This window comes from Astyanax mexicanus, chromosome 14 (genome assembly GCF_023375975.1).
Source record: "Astyanax mexicanus isolate ESR-SI-001 chromosome 14, AstMex3_surface, whole genome shotgun sequence".
NCBI lineage: Eukaryota > Metazoa > Chordata > Actinopteri > Characiformes > Acestrorhamphidae > Astyanax > Astyanax mexicanus.
Window position 1 is genome coordinate 17194305 of NC_064421.1, and position 13629 is coordinate 17207933.

The following is a 13629-nucleotide window of genomic DNA, read 5'->3' on the forward strand; positions in this document are numbered from 1 at the left end:
AAGTGAGAACTGCAAGGCAGTGTCCTCATTCTTTTTGACACTGTTCATGTTGTAGGAACGCACCACAGTGACTTCTAGTGAAGAATACAAATATGCTAAATCATATTTTATAGTTTTCACGATAAACACATCGAAAGTGCTACAAAAAAGCAGTGAATAACAGACAACTTCAACTGCATTACCTGCATGCAGCAACAAAGGGAGCTCTTCACACTACAGCAGGGTTCACATATTACAAGGCTGGAGGTAGAGCGAGGCAGAGGTCCTCAGTGAATACACACATGAAGCTACATTCTTTTTATCATGGGAAGAAAATGTGAAGCCAAGTGCCAAAAAACCTTTGAGAAGCTTAATTCAGTGTTTTACCTCGATATTGCAATTCTCTCCCCAATTTACTCAATCAATTACCCAACCCACTCATTACGACTCTCCCTATCACTAGTAATGCCCCAACACACCAGTAGGGTGAAGACTAGCACATGCCTCCTCCGATACATGTGAAGTCATGCCGAGTAGCATCACAGTGCACTCGGAGGAAAGCACAGCATCACGAATTCGAAACATTAGCTCACAGATGCCTTGTGCTGTGGACATCACCCTTTTGAGTGATGTGTGGAGAGAGAGCGCCATCTACCCACCCAGAGAAAGCAAGGCCAATTGTGCTCTCTCAGGGCCCCTGTAGTCAATGGCAAGCTACATAAACAGGATTCAAATCAGCAATCGCATGATCATAGTGGCACAGTGGCATAGTAACACGCTGGACCACTCGGAGCTCATACATCTTATTTTTTTTGTCCAAATTATTAACCTTTAGTTGGATAATTGCCTATACAAATATATAAAGGGGAAATCACAGTGCTCTCCATTAAATAGCTTGAAACAAACAATACTAGCTTGTTGTTTAATTTATATATTTTTTGTTATTTCAACTGCACCTGCGCTTACTGTTTTAGGGCAACATTTTAAAAGACAATTGTTTAAACCAGTCTCATAACAAACCCAACTGCTTTAGATAGTACTGCTAACAACCCTCTTAAACACTCTAAACCACTCAAACATGATGAGGCACTAACCTGTGAAATCAATTTCACATCCAACTGGTAGAATTGTGCCTTTTTTATGTGGTATTCATCATAGGTGAGTTACAAACATGCACGCTTCATTTCCTCTGTGGTTTCAGGCCTGGATTAGAGCTGAAGGGTCCGCTGAGGCCTATTAGGCCTCCATGCTTTAGCTTTAGCCGTGGAGGTAACAAATTAGAGCTGATGTGAAGTTTCTCAGAGAAATTAATGTTTATTCTTGAAGTGTTATATTACAGCATTAGTTTAGGAGAAAAAAAAAAAACGTTTAAGCAATTGCACTCCTCAACAGCCATCAAGTCATATTTGTTATTTTAATTTTCTTACTTTTTGTCCTGGAACTTTTAATACTAAAGTAGCTGACACACAACAGAGGAAGCAGCTAATTAGAAGCTAATTGAAAAGAGTACTTACAGAATTCACACTTAAATACAGCTGTTACTACTATTATTAGAAATATGCAAGCTTTACTGTTATGTTGCAATTAAATTGAATTAAAATGTATTTGTATGTTGCTTTTCACAACAAACATTCTCACAAAGCAGCTGTACAGAAATCCACATCCAAGTCCTTTGTGATCAAGCCAATGGTTCAGGAAATTTCTGAGAGGAGGGAGAACTCCAAAAATATGAAGATCTATACATTTGAACTATATTATATATTGCAGTGGGCGTGGCAAGATAAGGCAAATCCCAAGCATGTAATTTATCAGTCTATACCATTAAGAAATGATAGTGTGTGCTCTAGGCTGCATCCTTGATGGGCTGTATTTCTTGCTATGTCACTGAATGCTGTTCCAAAGTGAAGAATCCTGTCTATACAGCCGAGAAATACAGCTGATGTTTGGAGCTATATTGGAAGGACGCAGCTGATGTATCCTTCACTTCGTGGCTTTTGATTGCACATAATTCACCCCACGCATCCAACACAAGGGAAAAAACAGCACCACAAAAATTAGGGTGTACTCACGGTAGGCAATCCATGCTGTGCCCGGGCACAGTTACCTCCCAAAGCACTGCTCGATTGACTAGCTGATCGCTTCGAACCGAGCCCAGGGCATGGAACAAGATGATGTCAGTAATGCAACTTTCCTGTAAACATACATGGCTGTGTTGTGGAGGTGTGCACTATGTTGCTATGTATGTAACTGTGACAGAGATAACCACCACTTTTGGTGTGTATTTCTAAGTTGAAAAAGTGGATTATCTCTACTTTAAAAAAGACACACTCCTAAGAGAGGGTGCTTTTCATGGCGGGGGTGTTGAATTCGGCACAACACGGGCAAGCCCACTGAGCAGTGAGTGACCTAAGTGTGCTCAGGCACGGATTGTTCAAATGCAGTGTGAGTGCAGGCCAGCGGGGGAGTGGGAAGGGGGCAGAACCGTGCTCCAGCAGGAATCAACCAAACCATATCTTGTGTGAGTACACCTTTACAAAGACTCACATCTGGTGCAAAGGTGGATTTAAAATAGCTTAAAAAATATTTCTAAATTATTTTTGTGAAGAAATAAAAAGCAAAAAAAGATTTGCACCTTAGTTTTATCTTTTGTCATTCACGTGTGACATCACCACAAAGCCTTGTTTGACTGTTTCAAAAGTGTGACCAGCAGCTCTTCTGACAATCCATCCTACCTTGACTAGATTCAACAGTTTGGAACACACTCCCTGAATTACCTGGAGCCTGTAAGTGTTTGAGACAGGCTTTTTTATCATCCTTGATAGAGTAAAACTCGCTTAAGTAATGAAGGAAGGAGCCAACTGCATGTTTGACAGCCCCCAGCGTCCCACTGCCCAAATAAAGATCGCAGACACATATACAGCTGGTTTAAATTTCCACTGAAAGAACGGTGTTGGACGGGCCTGAGCTGGTGAAAGGGCTTCCTCCACAGGAAGTGCAGTAATTAAAGCCCAGGAGGCCGAGCGCCGCGGCCACAGCCGAGGAAGACTGCTCCAGTTTCATCCAGAGCTCCACCAACGGGATCTCCACACACACATATAACACTGCAGCCATGTTATTCTGCTGTCAACCCGGCCTGACAGGAAATCTGATGGAGTGATGGCTTTTTTCATTCAGGCAGTGCAGGACTGCGGATAGACGGCCTACTATTCTTTTATTTATTCTTTAGTAAAGACAATAGTTCTTCCTATCTAGAACGATGCGTCTTCATATGGGGACATTACATTTCTGGCCTTATTTGAGACACTCCCTGGACCATCCATGGTCACATGACAACATTACACGCCTTTAATTAAAAACAAAATAGCAGGAATCCCAGTCAAAGGTTTCTACAGCCAGTCCAGACTAAAACATGAGCCAGGTAGAAATTCACATTAATTTTTTTTTATTATTATTATAATTATTTAGAAAGCATTTTTTTTTTCTTTTTGGACTAATTGGGTCCTTACGAGCCCAAATAGCAGAGGTCCGTTTTAAATGTTAAAATAAACTACTGTCCCCATATGAAGACTTTTTTTTTTTTTTTGCAAAAACAACTTCCTGTACAAAGACAAAGTTTAGTTTTTATACTTGCTAGTTCCTATTAATCCCAAATATCTAGGAAACGTTTATGTCTCATAAGGCTAAAAAGCCATTTACAATCAGTTCCATGTAGCAGCACACAGTGTTTTACTACTGTCAAAAGTAAAATCTGTACAAAAGAGCATTCAAAAAATAGATTTATTTTACATTAGACGAAGAGTCAATTCAAACACATACAGGTTTCACATAGGTCCAGAAATACCTGAGAACCATCCAGAATTCGGGACAGGTTTGTACATGTACAGTTCTAGGTCATTCTAGAATTGGGGGTACATTTTAATCTCATATATTTTCTTTATTATTATTATTATTATTATTATTATTTATTTAGTATTTTCTTTATTAAAGTCTGATTCTCAGGTTTATGTGCTTACTCTATTAACATATATAAAGTATAAAGTTAATTGCATAGAACATCTATTTTCTTTTTTTATATATATATATATATATATATATATATATATATATATATATATATATATATATATTATATGTCCGTTCAAATGTTTTGGCCAACTCTGCAAATCTGCAAACAGTTTGAATTAAAAAAATCTATACAGTCTGTGCACTCAGTGCACATGTGACATGTAGAAGACATGTGTAAAAAACATCTAATCTAATTATTAAAATTGTATTAAAGGATCTACAGTATTGTACTGTAATTACCGGTCAAATATTTTATTGTGATATAGACTGCATCTTAAAATCTCAAATATATATTTTTTAAACACGTGTTTAAAAAAATGTCCATTCACATTTCAGACAAAATAGTAAAAAATCTCAGAAATCTCAGTTTCTTTTACTGGTTTACCAAAAAACAGAGTCTTTCCATATTTAAAATATTCCCCCAATTCCAGAAAGGGCTAGTTACAAAATATTATATTATAAATATCAGAACACAGTTCCATGTGTGCCCACATTTCTTTCAATTGTTTGAAAGAAAATGTAGGACATGTTTAGACATGAATGATTGCTGTTATAATACCCATAATAAAAGATAACTTATTACTGAATGTGCAGTGAATAATCTGACTGGATATTACATGACTGATGAAAAGTTACATAATTATATATTCACATTGGGATGTAACATTGTACATTTTGCAATGTTTCTCCACTAGATGGCTCTGTTTGGTTGTGTACACACTTTCTTTAGGCATTTCCATAAAGGCAATGTGGATTAATCACTGTGTGGTTTTCACAGTTTATCTCAGGTTAAGTTCAGTTTAAAAAATCCAATACTGTCCAGCAACTGCAATTAAGCATATTAATGCAGAAATTAGATGAGATTTAGGCTACATACACATTAAATTAAATACATTCTCATATCCCAGGTTAAGAAACCATAACTGGAAAAAGGCAGGATCAAGCGGCAGAACTGTAATCTATAATCCATCTGTGATTTGAAGACATGATTTGAGAACAGAATTAACTGGGAAAAAATAATAAAAAAAACAAACAAACAATCAGTTAAGCCCAGTTTACATGTGCATGCCTGACGTGGACACTGGAGAACACTGTATGATTCAACACTGGTGATATATGACTGTGTACAGACAGGAGAACAGACAGTAGAAAAGCAGCAAAAAGAAATATACTCTGAAACAAAATGCAGTTCAGGAAAAAACACAAGACTTTAAACAAACAATTTCAGTGGCACAGTGTAATCTCAAGCCCATTACAGAGTTGCTGATAAGACGAATTCATGCCACTTGCACCAGGGGAATAAAATGGCAACAGCATGCAAAGTGTACACAGGCAGCATTAGAACCAGGCAACAGTCTATCTAGGGCGATTAAAGGACCAATCCAATATGGTGTCCTGAAGGCAACACACACAATAAAGAAGATACGTTTAAAATTCCTCCAGACAGAAGAGTGAATCTATAAACCGAACCCCTGCTTTCCAGTGCTGAGCAGTCTTACTGTAGATTCGTCTGTGGAAATAAGTGCATACGTGATACAGGATGGTTGATTTTAGGGTCACTTGATGGGTCACTTGGTCAGTCTCCTGGCTACGTCCTGATAGGCCAGTTCTATCTCCTTGTCTGCAGCACACGTGTTGATGAACTCGTCTCGTGCGTAAGCATTCTGTAGGTAGCGCCTCACCCCTGTGTATTCCGACGGGATGTCAAAATTACGGTATTTCTTGGAAACAACCTGAAAATGAGAATTTATTAAAAAGAAATAAATTAAAGAAATTAAAAAATAAGAATCAAATTTAAACAAGACTTTCAGGTGTGTTGGAATTGATGTTGAGAAGTGTACTGAACACTTATGAATATGTGTCCTGACACACTATTATCAAAACATTGTATGATGGTATTTTGTTGATGTCCAATTAAAAAAAAAAGTACAGTATCTCCAAAACAGCAACTTTATAGGAGAAAGATAAACCCTTTTCAACACAAATACATTTTTAAATTATGCTCTTTTTTATAGTTGATATTTGAAGCATACCTGTTCACCTAGCTGCTACGCTAATATATCAAACTGCTATACTTGTACACACTATAACTCACCACTGCACTATTAACATATATTTCCTAATTACAGTATATCATTCACTACATATTTTCACTGCAGTCAGTAATAGCTGCACCTTTATCAGACATATATATTTGTATTTATTGTATTTATTGTCTGTTGTCTACTGTACTTATTGTCTTTGCACCTTGTGTTTTGTCTTTCACTAATGTCCATCTAATGTCTATCTTTACACTATTTTCTATATGTTACTGCACCAGATATCTAGACTAACAGCGTTTTTGTTATACCTAGTATCAGTATAATTAAAATTTTAAATGTATTATTATTGTAAATTCAAAACCACCCTGGATCAGCTGGTAAACAGTTTTGTATAAGCTTTTCCTGAAAATATGCACATCAAGTTTTACAGAAAATATAACAGCTCTTACATCACTTTTTGGTCCTACTTTTTAACTGTAGCACAGAAAAAGTGACAACTGCAAAGTGAACAAAGTGAAGAAACAAGAAGATGTATTACAATGACAACTGTTCCCCAAAGGGTTAAAATATATTAATATATTAAGTATATTGTGTGCATACAAATGTATTAGGTGACTCAAATTTCATCATGCTTACCTTGACAACATGTAGTTTAGGAAGGAGGTTGCAGTCTGCCAGTGTTAACTCATTGCTGTCCAGGTATTTGCGGGTTGAGCACTTCTCCTCTTCCATGCTGTCTGCATCAATCTCCTCAGGCAGAGGAGTGTTGAGATAGTTGTCTAGTTTCCTCAGAGCTTTCAGCAGACCATTCTCAAGACCTGCAGGGCAACATATAACATACATGTATCCTGTAGCAGCAGAAATGACTATTATTTTAAAATGTATTCAATATGAGAAGCACTAGCCATCCTTAATCAAAGATCAGTTGTGACACTCACTGGCGTTAGCTTCAGGCTGTGTGTTCTTAACGTATGCAGAGAACTTAGAGAAGATGTCGTTTCCTGCTGTGTTGGACTCCCTGTTTTTTGCAGCGAGTTTGGGGTACCTTAAGGAATGTCATACAGAACACACACACACACACACAAACATAAACTTCTTCTATTCATTTTTTTATAGATAGGTCCCCTATAGCAAAATGTTGTTGTATCTACGTTCCTTTTTTTATTACTAATGCATCTAAACAACATTAATCCCCAACATTAGAATTAATTTATTTGTGCACATTGATTTTACATCGATGCAACATTATGTTTTTATGTGTATGGTTTGTCTTATACTTTAATTACATTAAATATGTATATCTTGTTTATGTTATATTCTTAATGCTGGTACTGTGGTCTTGCAGTGAAGAAATGGGCATTAAATACTTCATAACAGTTATAACAATCATTTTAATGATTTGTAAGAACCACCTTTGGTCTAAAAGCATTAATGTGAGCGTGGAAAGGCTCAACCCAACCATTTAAAATCTTCAAATGAAAAATTTCAACATTAACCAAGGCATATTTATCAAAAGTTGTTTTTCCATCTTTAACCTTAAAAGACGTAATACATCGAAAAAAAAGATTTTTAATCACTTACTTTGGAGGTGCTAGCATCTCCTCTAGGTACTCCTCGATCTTGTTGACATCGGTCTGTACTTCTCCATTGAAGGTGAGGAAAGGTGGGTGCGTTCCAGGAGCCAGATTATGAAGATCAGCTGGTTTTCTGATGAACAAACAGCATTTAAAAATAAACTTTAAAGAAACTGTTCCAATGGTTTTTATAGAAGAATCACTTGTATTTCTTTTCATTGGGCAGTCAGTTTTTGTAAAGACAGTATGTACAGGGAGGGAGAACTTGTCAATGGTAATTTTTGTGTACTTTTTTACACAACCAATTTCCAAACAACCTTTATGTCGTACATTTAAATGTGTACTATTTATAACCTATTGAGACGCTGGGTCCTCTTATGGGCATATTGTATTTCGGATTCTCTACACCATGATACTTTTTTTTTGACCGTTTGGCCTCGAATAGAGACTTCGTCTGTACCATCTAGTGGTCGTCACATGACAACATTACACTTAATTGATTAAAAAAACAAGATGGTGGGAATTCCAGGGAATTTTTTAGGTAAAAATTCTCATTAAATTTTATGTTTAAAACTAGTTTAATTATTTGATATAGAAAACTAAAATGTTGTTTTTTCAACTAATCTGGCTCTTCTGCTCCTAAATGGCAAGGATCTTTTTGCATGTTAAAAAAACTACTGTCCCCCATATGAGGACATTGTTTTTTAGCAAAAACGCCTTCCTGTACAAGGACAAAGTTTAGTTTTTAGACATTTTAGGTCCTACTAATCCCAAATTAAAAAAGTTAAATAAATAAATAAAAAATGCACACCAAGCAAAAGTCCAGGTCTCAGGAGGTTAATTGTGTATCTTTAAGATATTATGTATATAATCTCTTTTCATATTGGCTTCCTTATAATGTACTTTAACTAGCCCTGCAAGTGTTAAATGCTAATCCTGTTTTATTACAGTGTTTTATAACAGTGTTATTTTAACAATAATAGTGTTAAAATGCTGTGTACTCTTTGTGTATTTAATTTTAGCTTAAATTGGTGGGGCTAAACTATATCTATAAGCCATAGATTAAGTTGTTTGAATGTTGTATGGACTGATAACTACCCTGTACAATATACAACTTTAATGTTATATCAATGCTACATCAAATTTTTAAAAAATATATAAACAGTCTACGTATCATTGAATGGGTTGTAACAATTTATTAATCATTAAATAAACTTGTTTTAGGTGTGATCTGAAAAAAAAACACATCACAAATGCAAATTAAGCAAATTACATCTTGAAGTATGCCTGTGGTTAAAACGTGACTAGAAACATGACCAGACCTGCTGCTGGTATTCCTACCCTGTCCACACTTTCACTGCATGCCTTTACCTTTTGAGATCTACTGTAGTGACATTGAACACCACCCCCTTCAGCCACAGGATCATGAAGAGCCTCTGAGAGAACGGACAGTTCCCAATGCTCTCCCCATCGCTGCCCGCCTGAGGAACAGCAGAACAGTTTATTAGAGAGCTGTTCATCTCATGCTGTACTAACTTAATGATCTTTATGTCACTCTCAAAAATAAACTGTATACCTGATAGCAATAAACATTTAACAAACGTTCCGTTTCATTACATCTTTTAATGTTGATTATGGAAAAAAATAACTTTGAATAACATTTATTTAGCTTTACCGGTAAAATTCTGACATTGAATCAACATTAATTTCAAGCTATTGTATGGTTGGGGGTCTTCTACATTTACAAAAATAATAATAATAATTATAATAATAATAATAATTCTGATTCTAATAATAATATATACCTTTTGTCACTGTTTAATGAAAGCTAAGGAATTTATTTGTGTAAGGCCTCATGCATTAATTGTAGGTGGATGTGATTTTTAAGTTGTTTCTTTGCATGCATGGACAGTTCTAACCAGATACCGCTGGTCCATTTTACAGATTTGCCAGATTTCTCTCCTGAAAACTGTTTATTTGGGGGAGTAAAGTGCTTCCGTTTATTCAAAATAAGATTAGATTTCCAAATTTTCAATAAGGCTGGGTGCAGCAGCATTAGCCGCGTTGGCGTTAGTAAATGCCGCCTACACTGAGCTAGTGGTTCATCCTTCATAGCTTGTTTTAACAAGGTAAACCTCTGAACAGTGAAAGAGCTAGTGTTTAGCGCCGTTAGCGGCTAAAGCTAAGGCTGTTTCTGCAATGTTAGCTAAGCTTAGCAGCAGGCTACAGGCCAATAATACTCACCTCTGAATGGTGAAAGAGCTAGTGCTTAGCGCAGTTAGAGGCTAATGCTAATACTGCTCTAGCCTCAGTGCTGGAGAACTAAGATGAAACTCCTGTATAACGCTGCAGTTCTGCAGAACTGGCTTTACTGCTCCTTACATCCTGACTGGTAAAATTCATACATTAGGCGCACCAGATTGAAAGGCGCACTGAAGATTTTTGGGAAAATATGGTAATAAAATTTAATGTACATTAGTTGAATGACTTTTACAACTGTTTATAACTGTTTGTAAACAGCTGGTCAGTCTTCAAACTGCTTATGACATGCGCTTCTGGTTGGCTGGAATGAAAACCTGCAGCCACTCCCCTGTTATAATAGTTGTAAAGGTCATTTAACTTATGTACATGACATTACAGTATAATGTGCACTATAAAGAGATGATACCCAAAGTATGATAAATTAAATTATGAATTATGAATTTATCATAATTTAATTTACTTCTATTACACTGGCATTGCCAAAAGTCATGGGATAATAATGTACACTAGAATAAATGAGGGTTATTCACAAAGCCTTATGAAAAAGTTCTAAGACAACTCTGTAACCTTTTGTCCCACCAGTCCATGCTTTGATGCAATTAGCAAGTCCCCTCTATACAAACAAAACAGCAATCAAAATCACAACTGAATTTCCATATCTGAAACGAGGAGCCCCTGCTATCCGATGACGGCATTAAACTGGGCCAGTAAGCTGAGCTGGTCACCGAATCCCGGCTTGAGTTGAATAATTGATGGAAATTCCATTACCTGCCTCATTAGCCCTCTGCCCAAAGGCTTTGGGTCTGACTTTAAACAGAACCTTGAGCTTGACTTCATCCTAACCCCCTCAATTAAAGCAGTTTTACCACTTCTCCACAACAGGTTCAAATGCAGAGCTTGACAGTTTCGCGGGGTTATCTGAGGGAAAGCTGGGGTCTGAGTTTCTTTTGATTAGCTCAGATAAAAGAACACGGAAAACTGATGTATTAACTTTCTTTTGAGAGGAACTTTCCTTCGAGCACAACATTCCTGAAAGATCTGTCATTCTGCGATTATGTCTATTTAATCTACCTATACCTTAATGGTTTTTGGGAGAGAGGCTAAACCAAGATCCAAGATCAAAGTCAAGATAGGGTTTCAAGCCACTTGCTGATTCTAATAAGCTCAGCAGATGCCAGCTGTAAGTGTGTGGATGGATGTACTTTATGTTTTATATGCCAGCATTGCCAGAGTTGCAGGTATATGATACTGATATTGTAGCCTCAGGGATAATCATAACCATCTACGATTAAGTTTTTGGTTATACCACAAATATATATATATATAGTACAGAAACAAGTATCATGTCCCACATGAGTTAACAATGGTGTGGGGCTTTCTGCATTGAATATAAATATGATTTCTACCAGAGTTGCTTCTCTGTTTGCATGGACAATTCTAGCCAAATGCTGCTGTCCACTGAGGGTGGTAATAAAGCCTTTAACGACATATTCATGGTACACGTGTGACCTTATGGATCAAGGAACTGTAAAAACTCACACAGCTTTGAAAATGGAATGATACATCCATCTAGACTATAATGCATCAGCCATGAGCCATGAGCATGCTGAACCGTGTTTAACCTTACTCACAAGATAACACCTCACAACTTTGTGTTCCTCCAATAATTTTAGTTCCGTCCAGAAGCACATCTCTGAGTTTGAGGACACTTTGAGGGCACATTTCCACTGAGACCCAAGTGAACACAACAACAAGTAGAAATGGAGGAGCTACTGAACACCATGTCATGTGACCAAGAAAGCCAAAAAACTCATTGGTCCGCAAAAGTTCTATCACGTCCCCCTGAGAATCTAATCCTGTCCAGATGGGGCTTTTGTTGTGTTTCTGACAAGTGATCCAAAGTATACTGAAATTTATACACAAAAATAAAGTGATGCAGTGATTTTCCTTTAGAATTAAAAGTGTGCATCATTTATCTAATTCCTAGCAATACTCAGCATGTAAACACAATGTTGTGTTTACCATCAGTGATGTTGTAGCTGTGTCGATTGTATCATTTGCACAGTGACGTATCCTATGTACACATGCTAAAGTGCTAGCTATTAAAGCTAAAAGCTAAAACAACCTGGTCAGACCTGGCAGAGGCAGCTACAGAAAGCACCGCTGAGCTGATTTAGCTCTGTGCTGCAGGTACACAGGGGAATTAGAGCGTGGAGTGTCGATAGGCAGGGAGAAATAATTCAGAAGGCAGTGTGGCTTCAGAGCGGAAAGACAGCCACTGAGACGCCTGCTCCATTCAGCTCACTAGCCTAATTTACACTCAAAAATTATGTGTAATTAACAAATCGTTTTTGTTCGTGAGTAGTTTCTTACTACTTTACTATTTTAACAAGTGTTGTGTAGCGAATAAAATACATACTGTAGTGTTAAAGAGTTGTGAGAAAGATCTGTGTGCTAATATGAAAACAGGAAGCTAACATGCGTCGCTCTTATTTGGACTCACAGTTTACAGTTAACCCCTTCACCACTGGGGCCTTTAAATGTAGGCCCACATTTCAGTTCCTACTTTAGGAGGAGCTATTCTAATAAGTAATTAACTCTGCTTAACACCTGCGTTGATAACATTTGACTGAATACTGAGAACTGTTTTGTTTGCACCATATCAGCACCATTAATTAGCAGCACCATAGTTTCTCAGGTAATAAGCAAAAACTTTTTTTTTTTAGACCAGCCGCTTCATTTTTAGAATGAGTATATATATATATATATCTTTGCAAGAAGCATACTGACGTCATTTATTATAATATAATATAATATAATATAATATAATATAATATAATATAATATAATATAATACCCACTCAATAACACTAATGCTTTCAGTTTAAAATAAATAAAAATAAAGGACAGTTGCTTTAATGTTGCCATGTTTTACCATAAAATAGATGTAATAGCTTTTTTTATTATTATAATTTTTTTTTTTTTTCAAAATAAAAGTGCTTAGAAAACAACAATTTAAAAAGTGCTGGCTGTGATTTGATGGCATCATAAGAAAAAGTTATTCTGTATAAATTAGTCAGTTTTATCAATTTGAATAATTAAAGTACTTTTTGAGAATTTTGTTTCATATTTGTTGCATTCCTAATATATTCAGAGTATTTTAGCATCTGCTTTGAGAGTGTCATTACTTCTATCCCACAACCTCTCAACATCTGTCAACCTATGAACTATTGCATCACACAAAAAGGTGGAAATATATATATATATTTTAACAGTAACACAAATATGCAATGGACAGTTTATCTTGGTCATGTAAAATGATTGTATTTTGGTTGTCTTTAATTGTGCTGTATAGATTCATATTAAGCTTTGTGATATATAAACACTATAAAGCATGGTATTAGCATCCTTACCTTCACAAACAACTCAATGTCTGGATCCTTATCCTCCCCCATTCTGTTTCAGACTGGGCTGAAGTTTCCTCCACTCTGGCTTTGATGATGCTCTAGTTGAGTTCCTGTTTGATATAGATATAAAGATCTTGTTTGGCCCATAAGCTCCTCCACACCCACCTTGCTGTCCTCCCAGCTGGCAGCAGTGATGGATCCAGTACTGCAACAAGTGTGTGTGTGTCTGAGGTGCAGGCTTGTTTTGATTTGGGCCCAGTGTGCAGCTGTCAGGGGGAGCACGCTCACACTGTCACATTC

The 13629-nt window shown here is 36.6% G+C and overlaps 1 protein-coding gene across 1 annotated transcript; it reads right to left on the reverse strand.

The window, feature by feature from the left end:
* Nucleotides 1-3742: 3742 nt before the first annotated feature.
* clic5a (chloride intracellular channel 5a) lies at nt 3743-13629 on the reverse strand. The gene is made up of 6 exons (XM_007252040.4): nt 13336-13629; nt 9032-9141; nt 7668-7793; nt 7025-7131; nt 6723-6904; nt 3743-5777 (listed from the first exon to the last, which is right to left on the reverse strand). The coding sequence occupies exons 1-6, from the start codon at nt 13375-13377 to the stop codon at nt 5613-5615; spliced, it is 732 nt and encodes a 243-aa protein (XP_007252102.3). The 5' UTR covers nt 13378-13629; the 3' UTR covers nt 3743-5612.